General features: G+C 38.5%; 1 protein-coding gene across 1 annotated transcript in view; it reads left to right on the top strand.

Annotated features, from left to right (window-relative positions):
• LOC130152568 (protein HIRA) overlaps positions 1–25,476 on the top strand; it is a 38,148-nt gene that overhangs the window by 1,742 nt on the left and 10,930 nt on the right. Inside the window, exons 2-17 of the mRNA XM_056346390.1 lie at positions 7,231–7,293; positions 8,052–8,162; positions 8,964–9,054; positions 9,563–9,657; positions 10,529–10,624; positions 11,957–12,117; positions 12,993–13,160; positions 13,729–13,842; positions 15,583–15,653; positions 18,541–18,646; positions 19,232–19,459; positions 20,257–20,342; positions 20,799–20,993; positions 22,395–22,565; positions 24,092–24,296; positions 25,049–25,153. Of these exons, the coding sequence (XP_056202365.1) occupies positions 7,231–7,293; positions 8,052–8,162; positions 8,964–9,054; positions 9,563–9,657; positions 10,529–10,624; positions 11,957–12,117; positions 12,993–13,160; positions 13,729–13,842; positions 15,583–15,653; positions 18,541–18,646; positions 19,232–19,459; positions 20,257–20,342; positions 20,799–20,993; positions 22,395–22,565; positions 24,092–24,296; positions 25,049–25,153 (2,066 nt within the window). The remainder of the gene's footprint in view (positions 1–7,230; positions 7,294–8,051; positions 8,163–8,963; positions 9,055–9,562; positions 9,658–10,528; positions 10,625–11,956; positions 12,118–12,992; positions 13,161–13,728; positions 13,843–15,582; positions 15,654–18,540; positions 18,647–19,231; positions 19,460–20,256; positions 20,343–20,798; positions 20,994–22,394; positions 22,566–24,091; positions 24,297–25,048; positions 25,154–25,476) is intronic.

Raw genomic sequence — 25,476 nt, 5'->3', positions numbered from 1 at the left:
CACAGGGCCTTGATTGTCCCAAATCTTATTCCCGTTTCTGCCACTGTCCTGCTGGGATGAGTTTGAACAAGTTGCTTTGCCATAGTTTCTCCACCTGCAAAACAGGCGTTCATCACTGGCTTCATTTGTAAAATACTTTAAGGCCTGCTAGCGTATACAGGACTACATAGTATTTATGTGTCCTTATCCTGGGGGCAAGGAGTGCAGGATGAAAACTGGTGAGTTTAGTCAGCCTCTTTTAACATACCTGCGTTCAGGATCCCGCAGGCATCGCTGTGTGGAGGTAGTCTCTATCACTTTTAACGGGCCTGCCTGTTTGCTCTGAAACCCCTCCAGAAACAGGGTAAAGATCGTTTATACTGTGTGTGCTGGAGACTCATCGTGATAATTCTCACTCTCTTTGTTTTCTCCACGTGCACAAGAGGCTGCTTCACTGTTGTTGCTTTGTGAGCGAGAGTCCCGATAGCAAGACTGGCTCTTCCACACGCCATGGTGATCAAGGTGCTGTTATTCCAGCCTTTCCCTCTCCCCACTCAGTTTTGGGCTGAAGGGACTAGAATGAGTTTAATGGTGCTTACAGGCATACATTCTCCATGAGATAATAGACATTAGAAGTTGGTGTCATAGTTGGGAAATTCAGTACACCTGGGAATTGTGTGCTGCTCAGCCGAGATGCTGTGCATTTATGGTAAAAGCACTTTAACACATTTGGCTCTACAGGTTTTTGTCTTGCAGTTCTTAATGTCACTTTTTCTGAGTGCTTAGTGGAAATATTTCTTCTTCAGATGCATCTTCCGTAAGCTTTTCACACCTTTAATATGAGTTTATTAGATTTTGCATGAAATTCTCATTGTTGTGCTCTTCCATGTTTCTTTGACTTAGAGCAAGGAATAATATTGAAAAGTGCAATCTAATGGTGGGGGTGGGAACAGATGACTGTAAGATACAGATGGTGTGGTTCGCTTCTCCTTCCCAGTTTCCCATTCAGTATCTCTGTGAAAGATGCACCCCGCAGCTGACAGTTGTATATATAGATTTGGCGCACAAGGGTTTGGGAGCCCTGGCGCTTACAGAGGGCTAATGCGGGCAAAGGCTGGGCCCTGCAGGGAGTCCTTTCCTGTGCTGAGAAACCCGTGCAAACCCCAAGGTGCTGTTCACGTATAACAACTTGTAGAAATTGGAGCCTGGTTTTATTTAAATACGGGCACAGAGTTTATTATCTCTCCAAGCTGTAATGGTGGAATGTAAATATTTGAATTGATTTGTGAGTCATGTTGGATGTTATGTATCGGATGGGCTGGAAGCAAAATGAATAGAAAGTCATTCATCTTGTGGTAGAAATTCACATAATATTTTCTTTCTATTTCATTGATTAGTGCCTAAAGTTAAATAACAAACAAAAATGCTGCAATATTTAAAATTGCTTTTTTATTTCAGCTGGTATATTTTTTCTAAAGGTGAGACCTCTTCCTTGGGCTTGAATTATCTTGCTTGGAACTTTTTGTTCCAAGCCTGTTTCATTATTGGTTTTTCTTTTAAGTACATAGTGGGTATTTGGGTTCTTTAAACAAATATTCCAACAGGACATCTGGTCTATCATAAGGTGTTCTGTTTTTAAGGAGCCTGGTTTTCTTCCTCATGCAGTGTGATGCTGGGAGCTTCAATAATTTAAACTGTGGGGTTTTTTTAAGAAATTATTACAAGAGGGCAAAATGTCTTAAAACATGCTATGTTATATTTGAATGTTACTGCTTAGTATCGCCTAAATTTTGTTTTGTTGTATGGTTACTGTTAGGAAGTTCAACACGTTTCCAGTTAGGAGCATGGGAAAGCATTCAGTCACTTTGAAACAGGGACCTTGTGCCTTTTGGCGTTTTTTGACAGGATCTAATAATGTAATCAGATAAAGACATGGACCTGGGGAAGGAAGCGGTTGCTATCAAATAATGGCTCCTTCTCTGTTATTTTGAGAAAGTGAAGGAAGTGTGGAAAAAACCCAGTGTGTGTGATCAGTATATAAATTACAGGTAGTATGGAACAAGTCTCACAGCTTGAACCTGTGACAGTTGTCCACCACTGTAAATGGTATTCCCTTGATAATGGTACCCTGGAGGAAAAATTACCCTGGTAATGACTTTGTCTTGCTAAATTTCTGTCCTGTGATTGCTTCATCTGTTCTCTGTTGTTGTTTTGGGTTTGGTTTTTTTTAATAATTTGACATCTCTAGGCTGATAAAACTGGAAACAAATACAAGTCTTGGTTTACTTGGGCAAACTATCTAATGGTTGTTGAACTTGTTCTGTGTTTTAAGGGGAAGACACAGAAGTATAGAGAGCAAACCTATTAAAACCATAAAGGAATTCCTTCTAGTTCATGGAAGAGTTAATATACGTTCATAAGCAGGTAGCTTTACTAGTGGTTCCTTTTTTCAAATCTAAGTAATCAACTTTAATCATGGAATGATTTGCTTTGGATGGGGCCTTGAAGACCATCTAGTTCCAACCATGGCAGGGACGCCTTCCACTAGCCCAGGCTGCTCAGAGCCCCGTCCAGCCTGGCCTTGAGCACCACCAGGGATGGGGCACCCACAGCTGCTCTGGGCAGCCTGTGCCAGTGCCTCGCCACCCTCACGGTAAATAATTTCTTCCTAATATCCAATGTACATATATCCTCTTTCAGTTTAAAACCATTCCCTTGTCCTACCCCTGTCATGACAAGCTCTGGGTTTCTCAATAGCCAAGAAAAGTGCGCACAGGTCTGGGGCAGGGCACTGGGAAGATTTCCCTTTCCAAGTTGGTGCATTAGCTCTCAAGTGCCTCTTACCGCTAACGTTGAAACTTTGGACGTGCCACTATGAACTCCACGTGCGTTTCACCTATGTCTGTACTCCTGAATATGAGTATGTAACAAAACTGCCTTGAAACTTCATGGAGCGTTTGTGCCAGATGGGAACTGAATTGCTTGTGACATTGATGTGCTGCTTTCTGATAAATAGTAAAGCTACAACTCTGAGGGTGGCTGAAGGGTCCAGATCAGCTCTTCTCTAGTCTGGATTATACCACTGTGAGTCTCCACGCTTTCTGGCGCTGAAACATGCGGTAGCTCTACTACTACCCGCAAAATGGATGCGAATGATCTTTTTAGCTGAAGTGGTAGAAGCTCAGGTTCCTATATCCAGTAGTTGCTGTTCCCTGCAGGCATCCAAACAGGGAAGCTGCTGTGCTTTGCTTCACCAACAGGTCATTCATCCAGAGCCAGGAATGAAATCCTGATGCCGTGTGGCTCTGAGCTAATTCTGAAGTAGTTGCTTCCCTCTTTGGTTTGCTCTTGTCAGCTGAAGTTTATCCTTTCCTCCACTAATAATATTACTTCAGAAGAGCACAGTGAAAGTGTTGCGGACTGAAAACTATGGGCTCTAAATAACCGAACAGTCTGTGTTTAATTTTATTACCCCCTAGTCTTGGAATAATATCCAGAGCCATTTGAGATAAAATCCAGATTGACCTTTAAATAGTATTTCATCCAGGTTGACTTGCAAGTATTCAGCTGTGCCAGTATATGACATGGCATTTTGCAGTTGCTGTTTGGATTTTCTTAATGCAGAATGTCTGTTAAGAAGAGGGTGTGACAGGTTGAGCCTGGGTGTAGTTGGGCAGATTTCCTGCCTACAGAAAATAGAAGGCTCTGTACAAACTCCTAGAAGTTTGGAATTCAATTTAGTAAACTAATGCTTCTTTAAAGGCAACTACTGGATGCATCTGGACGTTGCTGGTGAGATTGAGACGTATGAAACTAGTCCAATTTATTAGGAATTATCCATCAGATGGAAACAATATTTACTTGGCTTTTATAGGAGATTAATTTGTCAGGCCTCATGTTAACGAGTCACTGTGCTTTAAACTTACTGGCAAACTTTGTGGAAAAGCCCAAGTTTATTGGGCAGATCATTGTGTAAGATTAGTTACCTGTGGAATAAGATCCCTTCCTGGATCACCGTTGTGCCACGTAGGAGACTTGAGTTGTTGAGGGCTTCATTTATTACTGCTGCCTTTCCTGAGTACAAAGTCCATACCCTTTTTAAGCTTCACACGTAAAATAATGCTGTGTGGCCTGACAAGTTCCACAGAGGTCTGAGTTTTTAGGATTATAGTAATTTATGAAAATATCTGCTCAGTGCTCATTAGGTAGAAACCCAGATTTATGCTAGGAAAAGATCTAAAAAGAAAACAGTATTCAACTATATAAATACATGGATCATTTGTGTTTGAACACTCTTCGATGCCAGTTCCCCTCCATGTCATAAAATACAGGAGAACTGAAAGAAGCTCATAGCGGAGTGACCAGAATGATCAAAAGTGTGAGACAGCTTCTGTACAAGGAATGACTAAGGAGAGTGGGACTCTCTGGGCTGGGAGTGGGAGGACTGAGCTGGAGATGATCATCAACACGTGTAGAGTTGTGAGCGGCAGAAGAAGGGGTGATGCGGAATGATTTTTGTTCGTTGTTCTCCCGTACAGGAATTAAGGGGTGTTGAAATAACAGCAGGTGCAGGATATGTGGAGGAGGTGGTTCTTCACAGAGTCCATGGCTGAGTGGTAGATCCCTTGGTGTTAGGGGCTGTCAGTGTTAACTGAAGATCTGAGAAATGGCTGATTGAATTCATAGTAGAAAAATCTGTTGAGGGCCTCTGGTTCAAGAAGTCAAGAGCTGGAAGATTGTCCCAGGAAGAAGCATTGTGTGCTTACCATAGTACAGATCCTTAGGGAGGTATCTGCTGCTGGTTTCTGAACACAGAGTACCAGGCCAGGTGGACATTTTCCCTGGTGTGACTAATGTTAAGCTTTTTTGGTGAATTTGTAGCTAAGTTACCTCTGGCTCCGTAAGTAAAACAATTTGCTAAATTTCACCAACTCCATTTGTGGATCTGTGCAGAAACTTTGCTCAGAAGGAGGAAGAGAGCTGATGTTACTGCTCCTTTAGAGTTGCGCTCTTAAGATAAGGCAGAAATTGGAGAGGCTGTGATAGCTTTAAACGCCTAGTAAAGGGAAAATAGTGTCCGTAATTTTTGCAAGGCAGCAGGTGCAATGACCTCACAATTTTTTGGAATGTATAGCGTATCTGTTTTGCCCTGAGTAATGAGAAGCCAGTGTGCCTGTCAGAAAAACTGACCAGTGTGTGCTTTGGTCGCAGCTACTTTTTAATGCAGACTTTTGGGAAGGAAGAGTGCTGGAATTGGAGCACGGAATTGGATGGCTGTGTCTGTTAAACCAATTTTAAATACAGTATTATTAAGCTACAAACCACCTAAACCCTGAAGCCTTGTTCATAGGTGTCGTGCTGGCTCTGGAAACTGTAATTCCTCCTGATTGTTGATGCCCCTGTGTTAGAGGTTACTGTTCTGATCTGGTGGGGGACTGTTTCCTGTTGGTGCGAATGACAGATAGGCAAAACGAGCCAGGTTAGTACAATTCAAAGTAACTGCCTTCCTGGAAGGAGCGCTCTCTTCCTCATGTCTCATGGCGAATTTGAAGTCTTCTTGCCCAAGACTGTTGGTGCAGGTTGGAAAGGTAGCTTCTTCCACCGATGAGGTCTACAGAATGACCTGTCTCCCAAAGTCTCAGTGGGTGAAAGGATTTCAAATGATGCACTGGTTTAATTCGCACATCCTGGGAAGGGCAAAATAAATGTTTGTTTCTTGCCTGTGCTTCTCTAAATATTCAGCATAGCTCTGTATGTTGCATTCAGAGTAACAGAACAGAAGATGGAATCAGGCACAACAAACTGAAGAAAAGCCACAGCTAAGTCTCAGCTTATGTGTTTTATGTGGTCTAAAGTGCTTGGAAGGAATGTAAGTTGAGTGCCATCTTACTGTACTTAAGGTCTCTGCTTGGCTGCCTGTAAAATTTTTAAGGGAAATCACATGTCAGCGTTGCAGTATAAATCCAAGTAAAATAGACCTTAAAACAGGTTAAATCAAAGAAAATCAAAGTTAACATGAAGCAAAATACCTCATATACCTCAAAAAGTAAGAAGTACTGGATATTTGGATGAGGGTTTTCTTAGCAATTTAGTGTTGAGGAATTCAGATGCTACAGTTGCAACATAAAACTTATCACTGGATAAATTCTCCAGGTTTTGTCATTTATCTTTTAACATACCATGAAGATACAGTGCAAGAATTGACATACATAGAAAATCTATCAAGTAATCTTGGTACGTGGGTACTAGTTCTTTTGGCTGTTTGGTAAACTACCTTATTTTATACTGTCATGTGTGTGATCTTGCTTGCAGAAGCATTCCAGTTTGACAGGGTTGGGCCTGCTGCCAAAAATTATTTGAATGTGGAAGTCACGTGCGTGTTCCTCCAAGTAATCCTTGGTAGCTCTTTGAGCATCACTGAAAGGGGGCAGTAAGGTTACTGCTCGCCTCTTCCTTCCCTTCCTGCAAAGGTTAAAAGAATTGTGAACATATAGGAGAGCGTATGTGATCCAGTAGCTGGAGCAGAATAGGCTGAGGCTGAGGGTTGTCTGGTTTCCGAAGCTGTTCCCCAACTCTGTTAAATGTTACAGAGTTTACATTTTCATAAAATTATTAGTTTTCTTCTGAAAGTTGTAGCATAAGGAGAACTGAAGGATTTAAGAGTAATAGTAGAGTTGGTTAGTCTTCTTCTGTCTATATGGAAGCCATAAAAGTAAAAGCTTGTCTTTGGGTAGAAGAGTTTCCTAACAACCGAATTTAAATCTGAGACAGGTAATTGTGTGATCAAAAGATGCAGTCTGAGATTGGGGAGTATTTAAAAAAAAAAACCAACCCCAAAAAACAACCAACAAAACCAGAAACCAAACTAAACCAAAACTTGCTTCAGGTCATCAGGTAATGAACTGTAGAAACCTGGAAGGAATTCCTTACTCAGATGCAGTTTTTCCTTGTTGGTGCTTGCCTTGTGGTATTGTTTTGCATTGAGGCATTTGGCATACCCTGCTGGATTAAGTGTGCTTGGTTATCGCTGGTTTGGTATGGTGTGGTAACTTCCATATACACTTCTAATAGGCTGTCACTTCTGTCATCAAGTTGCTTTTGACTCTGGTAGTCAGCTGTAATTCTTACAACTACAGCTTTTTAGAAGAAGAAAGTTATTTGCCGATCGGAAGAGTTACGGTTCTTTTGCATTACTGCTTTCTCTCGACTGTAAAACAACTCAGTATGTCACTGCTTGTTCTTCAATTCCAGGGAAGCCAATATTTTCAGTGGACATTCACCCAGATGGGACCAAGTTTGCAACCGGAGGACAAGGTATGTCTGTGTACTGAGAGAAGGCAGAACTTGGGGCTACAATAATTATCTGGTGCCTTCGCAACACTTGAATAGGTTTGATCCTTTTAGAAACACATCACTCATATCTCTTAAGAAACAGATAATTGTGTAAGTCATTAAAATGTATTGAAAAGTGCTGGTTTTACTGCAGAAGGCAGGGTTATGTTTTCTGATGTTCTCATCCTCTTAGACATCATTGAGATAGTAGCTGCAATAATTGAGTTGTGGCCCTACTGGCCAAATTCCTTTATTTGAAGAGGAACTGGATGTGAAGTTGGGCTTTTTGATCTGCTAAATAGTAGAGCTATTGGGACAAAAAAAATCCAATTATAGAAGTGGAATAGCTCAAATATGTGCAAAAAATATTATTTGGATCACAATAATGAATAATTTTGTTGGCAAAAATAATTGCAATTTAGGATTTGCATATATCTTTTCTCTTTTAAAATACAATTTTGTTGTAAGTAGTTCATCCCTATAGTTGGTATCAGTTATGTACAGTATGGTTTTTTTTAACAAAGCTGTATAACTTTTATTTTTAATAGCTTCAAGAAAAATAAAACACTTCTGACTCAGTGTGATTATATCAGAATGGCATCTGTATTCACATTTCCAAAGTTCCCACTGCAGTAGTGCCTAAATTTTAGCATCTGTTCTGGAACTGAGATTAGATTGACAAGCTTTTTTGCATGTATTTAAAAGGGGGGGGGGCGGGGGTGCTTTTTGTTCTCTTCCAGGTCAGGATTCTGGGAAAGTTGTGATTTGGAATATGGCTCCTGTCCTCAAAGAGGAAGATGAAAAGAATGAAAATATTCCCAAGATGCTTTGTCAGATGGACAATCACTTAGGTAACAAAGATTTTATTTTTTTTTACTTTTACTGGCTGTTGATAATTTTCCGAAGCTTAAACATAACATGTTTGTAATTACAAAAATCATGCCCAGTCCAGTGGTGAAGAATTAATAAAAAAGAGTGATCTTATACTTTGGCTATATACTTTTTTAGATATTCAGCAGAAAATGTTGTTAAAATGTGGGCAAGTGTAGAGAGAAATATAGATACCTTTGGAAATCTTCCTATGAGCTTTTTCCAGCTGTGGCCATAAAGTAATTGATGGTGTGTACTCTGAGAAACTGGGGAGCTCTAAAGCAAAGGGCAAGAGGAGTAAGTATAAAGGAAACATCGTATGAAGTATATTGGTTGTAGTTCTAAATGATTCTGGATTTATTGCACACTACATTTGAAAGAAGCATGGCTAACTGAACAAGCTGCCCCTTCTTTTCTTCAAGATGCATCTTCTTATCTTCAAGATATAGCTTTCCTCCTTTGCACTCTTAATCCCACCTCATTTACCACAAGCACTTTCCCTTCATTAGATGAGTATTAATCTTTCTTCTTTTGTGCTATTTTTGGTGAAGCTTTTTTAAATAAGGAGTAGGGGTTTTTAAAGAAAGGAGTTCCTCAACTGTTACTGGAAGATAAGTACCAATTCATTTATCTAAGGCAGACAGAGTAACTGCTCCTAGTGGAAAAAGTACACTTAAATCCTAAATGCCTCCTGTCAAGTCATACTTATTATCAATTCTGTCCCCAGTCCAAACCCACTCATTCTCGTATTTCATCTTACAAACTTTCTTTCTACGTTTCAGCTTGTGTGAACTGTGTGCGATGGTCAAACAATGGAGTTTACTTGGCTTCAGGGGGAGATGACAAGTTGATTATGGTGTGGAAACGAGCTGCGTAAGCATGTTTCTTCCTTCTTGATTTTATATTTTATTTCAAGTAGGTTACTCTGTCACATCTCTCAGTGTGTCTTCCCTGTGCTGGCCTTTTGTAAGCTCACTGCTTTGCCTGGCGCACAAGGAGCTGAAACCTGTGACACCACATCACTGGTATTGTTGGTCTCCTCTCGTTTGGGCTAGAGTGCGTATCTCCCTGGGCAGCCTCTCTCCTTGGCGGAGCTAAGGAATTTTCTTCTGTCCTTGAAGAAAGCTTCCTGAAGAGATTGGAAGAGTTATCTTAAATGTTACCTTTTTTTGCTGTCAGTAGAAACTGTACATTTTATTGAATGTCCATGAATGTACGGAATTACTTTCTCTAAAAAAATATATATATATTTTAGCCTCAGTTTGCATTGCAGGACTAACTGGTTATAAAACAGAAGTGTACTGTGCACCTGATTTTCCTTAGAAAGAAAATCTGAAGAACTTGAGGTGGTTCTGTTGATCACTGTTTCTGTTTAAATTAGGTACATTGGACCTAGCACTGTGTTTGGTTCTAGTAGCAAACTTACAAATGTTGAACAGTGGAGGTGTGTATCGATTCTCAGAAGCCATTCAGGGGGTAAGTTAACAGGTGTTGAGTGAACATAATTTGCATGTATTTGGAAAAAAATTGGTTTTCAGTGTCATGTTTTCTTGCTGAAAACGTATACATATATATAGTGGCAAATCAGTAATTACGTTTAAGAGCAACAATGAAAATCTGGGAGAAAATGTCAATCTTAATCAAATGCTGATTTTTCATACAAGTGACTTCTGACAGTAATAGTAGGAAACTTCCAGCAACTATGTAGTAGAAAAATTAGCAACTAAGAAACTCATGTTTTGCAATTTGCTAGCTTAAACATGAATCTGAATAAAGGAAGCTAAACTGTATTTTTATTTAAATAAATGTTTACACTTGCATTGAATAATCTCCTGGTTGGCAAAAGAAAGTTTTTGTTAGCCAAAGAATATGAATGTTTATTTAGAAAAAATAACTGAAGAGCAATGCAAAAGATGAATAAACTAGATCATTTCAAATGCATTTTGCACCTGCTGACCTGAGCTGTAATTAAAATCAAGATGGAAATCCCTTTAATCACTTCATGTGTGCTGGAATAAAGCAAGTGCATTGTAATAGCTGCTGTTGCTTTTTCATTCGAAACAAGACAGAATACTTTATAGAGGCATTAGTACTTTTTATGATCACTAAACATGCCATTTTCTGCCGTGGATTTTCTTTTTTGTTCCCCATCAAACACTGCAAGCTGGGAGAGCCTCACTCCCAGTGAGTGTTGCTATATTCTTTCTTACCTTCCACTCCAGTGAGATGATAGTAATTTCTTGGTGATGGAAAAATTGTTGCCTCACAAGTTCTTTTTAAAAAGAAGATTTTTGGATTCTCTGGTTACTGTCAAGGTCTTAAATGGAAACTTTTTTTTTTAAAACAGATGTCATGGATGTAGCGTGGTCTCCGCATGATGCCTGGCTGGCATCCTGTAGTGTGGATAACACTGTTGTCATCTGGAATGCTGTCAAATTTCCAGGTGAGAATTCTTATATTTCAGATATGCAAATATATAAAGCTTTGTGACAAACTCTTCTCTCCATGCATGTATTTGCTGACTGTGAAAATCTCTGTGTGGGAATGGGTTGTCTTGTCTTTTGAGATGGCATGCCTGCGATCTGGTGAGTCAGTCCTCCTTCCAAGTTTGGGTGGCAATGAGCAGTGGATTCCACTCTGCTGTAGACAACAGCTACATTCAGGTTGTGCTGCTGATTTTACATGAAGGTCATTATTGCATGTATTTTCTTTTTCACCTTATCTGTAAAATCCCAAATAGATAAACTTCAGCTTGATATTACATATATGCATATATATATAATATGCATATATTTTTTTTCCTGTTGCCTTTGTACCTACAGGACTTTCCATTCATTTGCCTTTGGGTGAGCACTATCTTATTTACCCCATTTTGGATGCTGCTGCTTAATGAGCAGTGTAGCTTTACATGATGAAGGGTAGGAAGGAGGGACTAGGGGAGCGTCACAGTAGCAGAAGCCTTCAAGTCTTACATTTGATGGTCGTTTTCCTTCTTCCATTGCTGCAGTGCTGGCAATTCACCCAGTCCCGTGGGCTCAGTTTCTCAGGGGCCACGCTGCCGGGTGCCACCGGCACACTGGACAGTTTTAGCTGGCTGCAAGGGTCTCTCCTGGGTTGAGAGCATGTGCCTTGGTCTGGCTGCTTCTCACCACCTAATGATGCAGGCTAAAACTCCCATGGTGTGGTGCCTAGTCATTGCCATTTATTTTAGGGTTGCTTCCAATCCGGATATCGGAGTTTTTAGACTTTCAAGCTAGCTGTGTAGCCTGTGCAGTACTCTCAGCCTCTTCTCAGTCTGATAAGCAAGAGGTTGACTGGAAGTAGGTTACAAGGTCTGCCAGGCTTGTGTGTCTGTTCAGTCACAACTTTGACTTAGCTTTGTGCAGCAAATGTGAACTGAATTTGTTGTGATAATCTTTGGATGTGAAGGAAAGGGTGAATGTTTAACTGAAGTTCCAGTTAAATTGCTGTTTCCATGGCTTGGAGGTGCTATTCTGAAATGCCTGGGCTCTGCTGGTCTTCCTGCTCTGATCTAATTCTTAGAAAGCATTTTGCAGCCCTTATTCCGGCCAGAGTTCTCTTTGCCACTTTTTTTAATCTCATTCTTTGCATAAGTACAAGTTCTAATTTGGTCAATAGATTGTTGTTTGTACATTAAAGGAAGTTATATTTAATAAGCTGTTTCAAAAAGATCTTGTCAATCCCTTCAACAGTCTATCCTAAAGGGGATGAGATATCGGTAACTACTCTCCATTTTCAATTTTTACGTGCACAGAAATTCTTGCCACTTTGAAGGGTCATTCGGGCTTGGTGAAAGGGCTGACCTGGGATCCTGTTGGAAAATATATTGCCTCTCAGGCTGACGACAGAAGTTTGAAGGTGTGGCGGACCATGGACTGGCAGTTGGAAACCAGCATCACAAAACCCTTTGATGAGGTACTTCAGAATGTGTGACTATTCAAACTGAATTCCTATAGAACTAATGAAAATTGTAAGAATAACTGGTTCTGCACAAACATAAGTTAATTTAACAGTGCCAAATTGATTGAAACTATCAGATGGCAGGTTCAAGGAGGGGGAGGGGGAAGAGCTACTTTCTCACATAACCTGATCGAGACTTTTATTGTCATTGGATGTTGTGAATGTCAAAGGTTTATGTGGGTTATGTAAACAATTAAGTAAATTCCTGGAAGTGGAGAGGTTATTCCAAGGAAGTATTGACACACTAATTGCATTGTTCTTACAGTCTTCCCTATTCGTTGTCTATTGGCCACTATCAGAAGTGAGATAAGTCCTTAGGAGGGATCTTTGGTCTGGCATCATAGGGTGATGACTTTGATCAAAGAGATGAAATTTTTGGGGACAGAACTTGGCGCTTAGTGAGCGGAGTGTTTTGCAGTGATCCTACAGTGTTGTGATTAGTGCAGTTGCTCTTCATAATAGACTGTAAACACCTAAATGCATGTGTGAGCCAATGTTGCAAGCTGAAGTTGTTGTTATTAGCAGTTGGTATGCTGCAGCCCTGTCACTAATTAGGACTGTGATGAATACTGAGACTACAGCATCCAAAACCAGTTACTTTTTGTTCCCTTTAAAAAAAGTTCTCTGGGTTCCTTTTTCCCCACTTTTGATAGGATTTCCTAAGTTACACTACGTATGAAGTGCTGAGAATTGTATATAATGTCATTTATAGTCACAAAAAACTTACCTTGTAATCATGTTCTCTAAATCTAAAATTTAAATAGTTTTTATTAAAAATCCTTTGTTTGCAAACACTTTTAAAGCTTTAGTATGGTGGTTTTTTTTGTCAGTGTGGAGGGACAACTCATGTGTTGCGTCTTAGCTGGTCACCTGATGGTCACTATCTTGTTTCTGCTCATGCCATGAATAATTCTGGACCTACTGCTCAGATCATTGAGAGAGATGGATGGAAAACCAACATGGATTTTGTAGGGCATCGGAAGGCAGTTACAGTAGTGGTGAGTGATAGTAATCTATCCCTGAAGTAAAACTTCTAATATGTGCTTTCTGATAATTTTATGCGTAAATGGGGCAAGAGGTGAAGGTAGGTATCAAAGTAAAGCAAACGCATGGTAGTGATTAAAAAAATTTCAACTTTACCTGTTGGAAATGATCACCTTGCTCTTGCGATAAGAGAGCTGGATGTAGATGAACAAGATAAGAAGGGGGAGTACAGGACCATGTTAGAAATGCCAAACACTAACTTTGTTAGCTGTTCAGTGACCTGATTAAAATGGCTTGGGTTTGTTAGCTGTTCAGTGACTTGATTAAAGTGACTTGGGTTTTCAGTGGGTTCTTGATTGTTAGTAAAAATTAATATTATTTGCCATTCCTGTTAAGACATTCAGAAAGCCCCTCAAGAAAGTGCATGTAGCTTTTGTCAGAGCTCTTGTGGAGGCTGGGTTAGGGACTTTGTTTCTATGAAATGTTTCTTTTTCACTCTTAAGTGGAAAACTTGCTTTTAAAGCAGATCTTCTACTAAAATGTAATAACTGTAGCAAAATTTTGGGCATCTTGTTTGTACAGAAATTTAATCCAAAAATCTTCAAGAAGAAACAAAAGAATGGGAGCTCCACCAAGTCAAGTTGTCCCTACTGCTGTTGCGCTGTTGGTAGTAAGGATCGGTCTCTTTCTGTCTGGGTAAGTGGTTTTTTTGCTGCCTTTGAACTAATGTGGTCATTTGGATAACTTAAGGGTTTAGTACAAAGGTCACATGTACAGCATTAAGTCTTATATTTAGATTCATGTTTAGGTTTTTTGTCTTTGTTGTTACAGGATTAGCTGGGGGGAAGGAAGCAGATTGCTAGTAGTTCATTTCTCTAAAGCCAAGAGCAGGTAGAAGCCAGTGGCACTGTGCCACCCTGGTAAGGGGGAGGAACTGTTAAGGAAAATAATGTGTTACATTAGTTGTTAAACATAGATCAGCCCTATTTTCTTCCTATGTCTTTTACTCATTCTCCATGTGAGTCTTAAGAAAAAGACTTTTCTGCTTCTCTGTATTTAGCGCACCCATCTATTAATCACTCTTAGAGTCTAGCTTTGTTAGCCTTGCTTGTGTGGGTACGAGGAGAATGTGGCAGGCACAGGATAGCTGTTTTTGAGCATACATACATACGGCCCATCTTTCTGCTTTGTTCTGGCTTCAGTCTCTGGCTTCTGTCTCTGCTATGGAAAGGAATCTGAAAGTGAATGAAGCTTTTTAAGTATACTTTCAAGTTTTTATTATCTAGTTTGGGTTTTACTTTAAAATCTACACTAAAATTGTTATTCTGGCTAAAAGAAGAGTAGCTTATTCTCACATTTTATAAATGCAAGACGGGTTGTTTGGCAAGTGTGAAGGACAGGGAATAAATTTAACTGATTTGTAAAGCTTTCTGAAGAGAACCTGTGCCAGAACACACCAATTGCTAACTGCAATCTACTATTTATAGATTCCACTGTGATATTTATCCATCAATCGCTAAATGCATAACACTAGATCTGTTTCTGGCAATGCTACCAGGGCATGCCCATATCAAAGTATCACTTGGTATATTTTACTTTCTATTTATACTATGATTTCATGTAGGGTGCCTGTTGAGGTTATACTAGGTGTTATATGGATGCAAAGTTACAGGCAGTCTTTGCCCTGAGCTGATCAATAGATATGTATACAACATAGACCTATGGAAACATATAAGAAATAACTACTGAAGATGACTGCTGTGCTAAGTCTGTGAACCTATGAGCATGAAACGTCCTAGACTGCATTAGCTTCTTCTGCATAGTTTCAGTTGTACTACGTACTATAGATATTAAGTCCATTGGTTTAACATTAAAGAAGTTAGAATGTCTGATTTAAAACAGGTTACTGTGAATTTTCATATTCAGTTCTTTATTACTAAGCTGATTTCTAAGTGTAGAAAAGTCCTCTTTAGGAGTAATTGTGAGTCAATTCCCTTTGCTCTCGATAGGCTCCACTTACTCAGACAAGTACTCTGAGGACTTGGAAAACTAATCTGTTTTCAGTCTTCCTCTTGTGCTGGCAGTTAGCAACATCCTTATCTCAGTAAAGCTTAGAATAGAAGCTGTCTTTAGCATCTGTGGAACTACTTTTTGAGTGGTAGAGAGTGTTCTATGATGTAAAGGCGAAGCTGGTTAAGAAGTTCAGTCTGTGTTTCAGAAAGGAGGGGAGGGTTGAACATCAACTATTCTTCTCCAAAGCTTTTTGGAACCTGTAATGGAATAGGTAACTAGGTACTGCAGATGCACTGCCAGGCATACAGCTGTCTCCTGGCCAGATCTTGTTTGTTAACTATTGTTAGTCTCTGAGAGAGGTTAATGTGGTAATACCTGCAGTAGCTTAGACCTAAATTTGAGTGTTGTTTCTTCTATTTTAAGCTCACGTGTCTGAAACGACCTTTAGTTGTCATACATGAGCTGTTTGACAAGTCTATCATGGACATCTCCTGGTAAGTTGCTTTCTGCTGTTTGTTACAAAAGCCAAACTTCACATATGCACACTAACTGGAAATTCCTTAAAACAGTACAGATTGTAGCTGTTGGAACACAAGTAATTAGTTTCTGAAGATTTTGGTTCTGCCGCAGCATCTTTGGTAGTGACATTAGCAACTAGCATGTTGTCACTTGAGATTATGCAACATTAAAGCTGAATAAAAGTAATGTATTTAGAACATGACGCAGTAAAATCCCTATAGAATAAGTTCCCACTTGTTATGGTTCTCTGCGTTGTTTTTTATGGAGAGTGTGTTTTATTACATGATGTGGTGGACTCTGAGTTTTATCTGCATTACAGCTATGAAAAGTTATTGCACTGTACAGCTGTGACAAATTCAGGTGAACCTTCTAGGCCAATCTTCGTGCTTAAGGACACACTATACCAAAAGAGAAAGTCCTTTTATTTTAATGTTTTATACCTATACTCACCCATTTATATACACACATGTACTACTTGCTCATCATTTGAATTGCCTGAAGGATCTTCATGTATAAAAGATCTAAATCAAATAGCTTTTGTAGTAAAAATGTAGTTATACTGTATTGTTGCAGCACCATGTGAAAGGTGTAGATTGCTCTGTGTTGAAGGGTCACAAAGGCTGATGGTGTAGCAGGTCTCAGAAACCAACCACAGGGTTTAGCAGAAGGACAAGTGCTGAGCTTTCCCAGGAGACTGCAGGACATCCCTAGGGGTTTGTGTTGACTTTCTCAGCAGCCTGCTGTCTCAAATCTTTCTGCAGTTAGTAGTATTCTCTCCACTCTTGCTTTCTTCATAAGGCCTGGTCATAAAAATGCAGAAGTTAGTAGCAAGATTTGAATATTAAGGGAGAAATAATCATGAGACCTTTCAGTAAATGGTATCCAAAAAATACACTGCACCTATGCATCCAGTGATTTACAGAACTAGGGGTTCTGTACAAGAAAAGACTAATTTTGTTTTTTCATGATAGGCACACAGCTGATGACATAGGTTGTCTTAATTCTAGCACTTCCTAACTTTTGAAATTCTGCCTTAAGAGCTATAGTAATCTCGGTGGTTTTATGCTCTAAATTTTAAAGCTTACAATTGTATAATTACCTGTTTTCTGTGTGCCATGTGGATTTTGCCATGAAGCTCAGTGAAGTACGATAAAAAATTTTTGAAACAAAAGCTGTTTTCTTTCATTAATAGATTAAGGCTAGAAAGCCATTAAGTGGAGTATTTCATGATATGTACTGCTATTGTTGTACAATAGCTTTGAATAGTTTTGTTTTCCTGTAGTGCTTTTTATTTCTTCATCTGCAATTTGCACATTTTTTCATGGTGTAAAGTCATTGGGAGTAATAGCTGGTTAACATTCTACAATTTCTGAGGAAATGGTTTTGTGGGATATTTGAGAGACAAAGGACCATTAGGAAGCTTGTTAATTTATATCCTGTTTACAAATTGAAATGGATGACTGAAATGTCAATAGTATGGAATGTTCCCAGAAACATGCTCCATTCTGAAAACACTAAGTAAATTCAGAGAAATCTCATACTATTATGTTGTTATAGCACTCTTATTTCTATTTTAGAGTTTGAGTCTTGGATCCATCATTGTAGTATCTGAACATGATTGTTTTCATGGAACAATTGCTTGGATCCAGAGGTCAATAGGAGCTCGGCAATTTTGTCTGCTAAGCAAACAGAAAACTCTCAACAAAATTTTGTTGTTTTCTAACTTGGAGTAGTGTTGATTAACCAAGTGACACGGTGCTCAAGCTAACTTCTGGATGTGATGCTATCAGGGCACCAGACTGTTTTCAAACAGCTATAGCCATGATGCATGTAATATATTTTAAAGTCTTGCTGGACTAATTTGTACAGGACTTCAGAGTTCTGCCTACTTCCCTTTCCTCTTCCTTTCTTTGTACAAAGTCATCTGTAAACTACTGTCGCTGTCTCTTTGAGCTCTATAATTGGAAGTTACTGGGTTAGCAGTCAAAACTCATCACGTATTTTTTCATATTTTTCAAACGTGCAAGAATAGGTTATATGTGGAAGGTTATCATTCCATTAAGACTAGAACGTATAGTTTCTCCTCCCTCTTCTACCAAGAAAACCCATTGAGACCTCCAGAAGAGGGTTACGACATATCCCCTCATACAAGAACATGTGCAGTTTGCTTAAAAACCCAAATAATGGTAACAAAATCTAATATGTTCTTACTTAATACAGAGATGTTTTTTGACTGCTTAGATGCACAGCTTGGTTTTGCTGTCACTTCAGATGATGATGATGGAGAAGAGGCATTTACCTAATATAGAGCTTCTCTTTTAAGAGTCTCATCTCTTCTCCTTCCTATCTTGTTTATTTGGACTGTAAGCTCTTTATAGGAATGGACTCTGTTACATGTTTACTGTGCGTGATGAAGCTTCATCTTCCATGGGCCCCAAACGGTAGTTTATAGGGCCTTAAAGGAAGCGTATCAATTGCTTATCTGCTGAAGGCCACTTTCTTCACCAAGTTCCGTTAGCACATCTGTAGATCTTTTGAAGCAAATACATTTATTATTTTCTCTCATTGTTCATTGTGACCGCTGTTTTACCCCTACAGAAAGTTTTTTGTGGTGCTGGTCATGCCATGGGTAGGTGTACTGTTCTAGTGCCACTTTTTTGTGTGCAGTCTCCGAAGCAATGTTGGCATGTGGATTCCTGCTGTCCATCACCCTGTCTCCTTGCTGGCCCACTTCTTTGGTTCCATCAGTAGTCACTGTGATAATAAATCTTCTGCAAAGATTTCTATTGAGCAATTTATTGCATTTTCCCTTTACATCAATGAAAGAGATCAAAACCAAAGATGGACCTTTATTTCCTTCAGGACCCTTAATGGACTTGGTATCCTGGTGTGTTCCATGGATGGATCAGTGGCATTTTTGGACTTTTCCCAGGATGAACTTGGAGATCCACTCAGTGAGGAAGAAAAGGTACAGTAAGCACTTGGAGAATCTGTGATCATATTTAAGGGGTGCATTGATTCAGTTAAAATGACTATTTATAGAAATATGTAGTGACTGATTTCCATATTACAGAAAAACATGTTCTTGTCTACTTTATAAATCATTAAAAAAAGAGTAGTCAAGAAAAGAATTCATCATACTAGTTTTTATTCTGGATAGAAAGTCTACTTGGAAAGCATCCGCTTGCTTACACATCATTGTACATTTGAAGTAATTATTTGGCCAAGGAAACAAGGAGTGGGTGCTTCAAAACACTTTAAAATTACTCTTTGAATTGCATATATGCAAGTCTTTTTAAACTGATTGCTGTTGGCTGTTTTTTCCTCTCATTGCTATTAGCAACTAAAGCTTTGAATTTAAATTATCTTACATATTGATTTAGTGTTAGCTGAAAATATAAAGAAAAAAATCTGTAGTGTATAAGTGATACAGAGGGCATTTGCATTTTATGGATTCCATTAGATTTGTGTGATTCTCTTGCATTGTAATTAGTGATGTCACGCTAGCAGTTGTAGTCACTCTTTTTGTGTGATACATTTTTAACGCCTACAGAGCAACATTCATCAGTCCACCTATGGTAAAAGCCTAGCGATAATGACTGAAGCTCAGTTGTCTACCACCATTATTGAGAATCCAGAGATGCTCAAGTATCAACAGAGACAGCAACAGCAGCAGGTGGAGCAGAAGAATGTGTCAATTAGGGAAGCATCTGGGACTGTGGCAGCAGCTCCCAAGGTGGCAAGCATGGTTAATGGGGAGAGTTTGGAGGACATTAGAAAGGTAGGTGTTCTTAGATAATCACTTTATAGTGTCAGGTACTGAGCTGATAAATACCAAACTGCTTATGATAAAACCAATTTCTGCTTCCTTATTTATGTGGAATGGCACCTTTCAACCCATGAATGGTCCAGGTGACGTTACTGAGACATGTTGAAAAGTTAAAATGCTTTTAAGCAGAAGACTGGAAAAAGGCTTGTGGGCATTTCTGTGATGGGTGCTAAGTTCTTGGTGTGCAGAAAAGAGACCAAGTAACAGTCAGAGTATGGAACTGTACTTCAGTTGCTCAGTGGAGGAGGTTGAAAGCATTATTTAATTCTCTGCTAAACAGAACACATCTTTTAACGAAGGATTCAGTGTGCACAGATGAGGAGGTTTTGGGCTTGACTTTCTCATGTGGAGAGCAGATTATATTCTCCATAAATGCCTTTTCTACAAGTGGATAGATCCAGAATTGGAAATGTGTGTGTTTAAATTAAAAAGAATGTATGTTATGGTACAGCCTGAGAGCAGTAATCAGAATCAGAAGTCTATTGTGCTTTGTACTATATGAAATTCTACTTAAAAAACACCTACTATGGGTCAAAAAAAAGTTGTGGTATTAAAACACACTTCTACTAATAAAAATGTAGACTGATCCTTTGCAATAATAGCATAGTTCAAAGACAATATGGAAAAATTTTTAACACATTTTTAATTGACGAGCATCTTTCATCTAATATACCTATTCTTGTCAGTCAGGAAAAGAAAAAAACCATTTCCTATTTATCAGAAATGATATGAAATATATTTCCCAACAGAATCTCTTAAAAAAGCAAGTTGAAACACGAACAGCAGATGGTCGGAGAAGGATCACACCTCTCTGCATAGCTCAGCTGGACACTGGGTATGTTTGGAAGCTGGCTTTAAAATACTTTACCTCTTGGGGTTTTTTTTTCCTCCCCTGGTGCAAACTGAGAATTCTGACTTATTTTAATCTTATGGCACTTTAAAGCACTCACTGGAAATACCTTGTGTATACGTACGGAATTTGGTTTCAACCTATGTTCTTAGCTACAGCATCTCATTTCTAATAAATAAGGCTAACTGTCATTATCTACCATTATAGGTGAGTGAACAATACTGTCGTGTATTGCAGGTTTGTATCTACATTAATTCTGGCTTTAGTGTCCTTTGTATATGAGAATGACTCTGGAAAGTTAGGCGTTGGTGGTTTATTTAGGTTGTATGTGAACATCGACATGTGGAAAAGGGAAGAATGGAATAAGTAGTTTAGTTAAATTAACTATTTTTCAATTATTTTTAAAGTGTTTTTAAGAAATATTTTTGTTGTTTTTCTTAGGGATTTTTCTACAGCATTTTTCAATAGCATCCCAATATCTGGATCTCTGTCTGGCTCAATGATGTCTTCTCAAAGTAACCAGCAGCTCATGTCATTAGATTCTAATGCAGCAAATTCCCTTAATACTTCAAAGCCTTCTGTAGAGCCAACAGCAGCCAGTATAAAACCAACAGATGATGCAGCCAATAAAGATGGGTCAGTATTTGCAGTTTTGTTTTTCACTTACATGACTGTGTTTAGTTTTTAATTCTTGTTTCCAGTTCTGTAATCAAGCAACTATTAAACTGGTTTCCTTTACTGCAAAACTTCAAGAATCTAACATTCCTGAAAACACCAAGATTTTATTAGTATTTGGTTACTTTAAGTAGTGATAAATCAGTAATTAATAAATCCGTATGCATAGTTCTGGAAATGAACTTCAGTGCAATGAGGTATGCAATTGATTGCCAATGCTTTATCAAATTGACTTGCTTATAGATTATTGGGGTGCTATTAGTAAATAATATAATTTTTTCTAGCAGTGGAAGTAATGAAGCCTGTTTGTCATCAAATTGTGTCCTGTAGATCTCTTCAAAGATGATGATACTTCTTCCCTGTATACAACCCCATCTGAGCACAGTGGCATTGACTTGTCAATGCATATATGCTGATTGGCTACTATGTCTTTCAAATTAATTCTGAAACAACTAAATTTTACTTGCTTTTCTCTTGGTGGTGACACTGACTTGGTTTCTTCTCAGTGTGTGTTTATAGCATTTGCAAGAACACAATGTCATTGGAACCTCTACTACTCCATTAAATTTAGTTGAAATTGGCCACAGAATAAAAAATGAGTGGGTAGACTCTGAGAAACGATTGACAGGTGAAACTATTAAGTCCCTTTTCTTTGGAAACTGCACTTCTAACAGCTTTTTAGTACAAATATCAGTTATCTTAGAGCCATTGTTTCTTTCAATTCATTCTCTGAATGAATTGAAAAATCTTTAAAGTAAACAGCTATTCAAATAACAGATCCCTGGAATGCTTTAGTGTGGGGAAAACACATTCCTTTGCCTTAGGGTTATGCTTGGAAAGGCCTAATAATTAGTTTGGATTCTTCAGCAACAAAATCAAAACCTGGCATGAATTATTTCAGCCCATATTATTTGATGGATAAACAGTGGAGTATAATCTTGTAATGGAAAGTATTTTGTAGCCTGAACAAGGGGTAAAACAGGGAACCCCATTATCATTTGAAATAGTGATTCTTTCCCTTTGGGTATGTAAGTACCAGCTGAAAGTATCATTTCATTCCTGAATTAAAAATACATGATGAGTGAATTGGGGTCTTTTAATCTAGATATATCTATGTGGCCACGTGAAGCTCTTAGCTCTGAGATGTATCATAAACAGCTTTTGAGAGTAGGCAAAGCTTGCAAGCTACTGCTGTGTGAAAGGGGGAAAATGCATATCCTATCTTATGTATGTACTTGAGTGGACAGTTTTCAGTATGGTTTCTAGCCAGTATAATGAATGCTAGCTAGTTGTTATGAGCAGTGCAGGTTACCAATACTAGATTTCTTTCAATCCTTCTTTTCCTGTCTCTTTTATTGACAGTGTAAATGCTACCTCTGCCTCAACTGCTCCTCCTGCATCATCTTCGTCTGTGTTGACAACTCCATCCAAGATTGAACCTATGAAAGCATTTGATTCTAGATTTACAGAACGATCCAAAGCCACCTCAGGGACTGCTGTTGTAACAAATACAAATCAGACTGTTGTGGACAGGTAAGACATAGCCGGGGTGGTGGAGGGGATGTGGAATTTAAAAAAAAAAAAAAAGATGGTGGAGAGTTAAGCTAATTCTGTGACGTAGATGTCATGGTGCTGGCTCTTACACAATAGGAAGGAAGGAGACAGCTGAAAAAAAGGTGAATTGTTTGCTGGCATTATTCCTTTGTACCTGGCATTTGGGATCAAAAAGACTCTTCAAAATATTCTGAGTTAAAACCTTTGTTCCAAAAGGCTGTGTGTGCTCGTGCCTCCACGTGTGGCTGCATGCGTCTGCGCTCCTTTTAAAGACAAAAATAGCCAGCCTGTATCTCTGTACAAGAGTGAGATTTTCTTCAAGATAAATTGCCATACTTCAAGATAAATTACCATACACATCTGCAGACAGCCTATCGTTGTAATAGCGGCAGTTGTATTTCAGTTTTATGCCTTGAAGGCATGCAGAGAGTATGCTTTGATTTTAAGGTGTTTTGGCTCTGGATCCACATGATTTTAAAAAACAGAAGAAAGCTTTTGTATTTGTGACAGTGCGTTATGGTATAAGTATTCCTGCTTCACCAAAACCAACAGCAGAAAAAATCGCAGTCTTGAGAAAGAAGTATGGAGTTCCCCAACTTACTGTCAATAGAATGTGTTTTTTACTGAATACTTTGATATTTTTATGTCAAAGGGTTTAACCATATGATGCAGAAGAAAGATGTATTAAATTACTCTCATAATTGCTTCTAATGTGTCAGTAAAGTATGGGTAAGTGTATTGCTTGGCATAATTCAGATGCCAGAGAAAAATGGTTTGGATTATGCAAAATGCTTCTAGGAAGCTGAGTGATTATGGAGTAAGTGGCAAAACATTGTTGGGAGTTAATAACCAGCTGTTGGAAGGAATGGCAAGAGTGATTAAATGACCTGTTTTAGGGTAGAATCGTTAAGAAAAGAGTACACAGGGATTTGTGCTTTGTCTTCGTTAGTTATATTGTGTTCCTGAAATGGAAAATGGAGCAGTGAGGTCATTTGTGTTTTGCAGATATGCACCTTTCTTACAGTAGTCAGAACTAAACAGGACAACTTTTGGGGATAGGCAACAGAATGACAAATGAAGTTCTTCATGAGTAAGCAGAAAGTTTCATGTCTGTTGGAGGGGAAAAAGACAAACTACTCTTACACCTTGCAAAGTGCTGAATTATTAGTATCAACCCAGGGAAAGAGATCTGGTTGTAATTGAAACTGAATGCTAAAATAAAGTTGCTATTTACACTTTATCCAGTTGCTAACTGTTAGTTTGATTGATATCTTTTTTTAAAGGAAAGAATGTCTGATCAGCTTACATATATATTGCACGTTGTACTTCTGCAAAGTATTGGCCATACCTCTTCGGCTTCCTTCTCTTGCCTTCGTGTGTTTTGAAATATACTCAAACAAGGCTAAAAATCTATCTTCTTTCCTACAAGAATGTAGTGCGTAGGATATGTGGCAGCTTTTGGAATTGCTTATGTAAAATTTGAATATTTTTTTTTTCTTTCTCAGACTGAAGGATCAGAATTTAATTAAAGACAATAAGCCCAAGGATATCCTGGAGAGCAGCAGTGACAGTGAAGAGAAGATACCAGCTGCTAAACCACTCAGTGCACCTAAACGGAAACTGGAACTTGAGGGAGAAACAGTAGAAAAGAAGAAAAAAGGAAGGCCTCGAAAAGACTCCAGACTTGTACCAGTAACTTTAACTGTTCAGGTGAAATAAATAAGATTCATTGTGGTTTTCAATGTTTCATTTAATAAAGCCAGTCCTGTGTTGACTTCTTTCATCAAGTCAAGGAAACATGAGTAGTATCGGTCCCTCAGAATTTTAGCCAGCCCTCTTCCTTGCGTTTAAAATTATTCTTTTTAAAAATGAAAGTCGCAAAAAGCAGATGCACGTGGTGTGGCAAATGTGTCCATCCTTAATACAAATACGCAGCTACATACTAAACGGTACCAGCATGCTAAGCAGTAATAGCCTGCCAAATGACTGTACAAAATGAAATGCCATCGGTTTTTGGTGTTCTTTGATGGAGAGTGGCCCAAGCATAATTGTGACTTGGTTATGATGACTTAAATGATTATGAATTTCATCAGAACCACAAAGTAGTAAGTTGCATTAGTTTCCATCATTTTAGGGCATACAGATCCCCCTCTGTTTTCAGTATTCAGATCTTAGCTTTTCTATGCATTATATCAGAATTTCCATTAATTAGTTGCAGCTGAAAAGGAGGGGGCAGTATAAAAAAAACCCCACATCTAGTTTGTTTTAGTTTTTTAATTTTGAGAAGCTATATTAAATAGTTTGTATTTATAAAACTAATTAAAGAAGATTAATATTTGCAATTAATGCCAAAAAATAGGCATTAATTGGAATAAAAACCAAATCAATCCAAATCACAGAGTATTTGTTTTATCTCTTAATGGAAAAATTTAACTACTTTTGCAATTTTATTTTTTTTTCAGTCCCCAGCTACGCTGGCCTCTGAGAAGGATGCTGCTTGCATCTCTGCACCAGCATTAGCACTAAAACTGCCAACCCCAATCCCACAGAAATCGTTTACTTTGCAAGTAAGTGGACTATAAGGGGGGAAAAAAGCTTAATACTAAAAAAACCCACTTGCTTTTTTTTTACATTCTTAGATTATTGATATCCTTTGATAATTTAACATATGTTATGAATATGAACGTATGTCCATTTGTTCAAGCAAGCAAGATGGTATTCTTCAGGTTTGAAGAATATGTCTATGTAAGTTATGGCAAATCAGCTAAAAATAGGGCACTTCTGAACTAGCTAAACTTCAAAGAGGAATACCTCTGGTTCATTAGTCCCTCCTCCTGGTTAACCAAAGTATTTTGTAAAGATAAGAGTCTCTGATGGGAATACTTGCTGC

The sequence above is a fragment of the Falco biarmicus genome, chromosome 1, assembly GCF_023638135.1.
Source record: "Falco biarmicus isolate bFalBia1 chromosome 1, bFalBia1.pri, whole genome shotgun sequence".
In the NCBI taxonomy this organism is placed as follows: Eukaryota; Metazoa; Chordata; class Aves; order Falconiformes; family Falconidae; genus Falco; species Falco biarmicus.
This window is presented reverse-complemented; position numbering and strand designations above follow the sequence as displayed.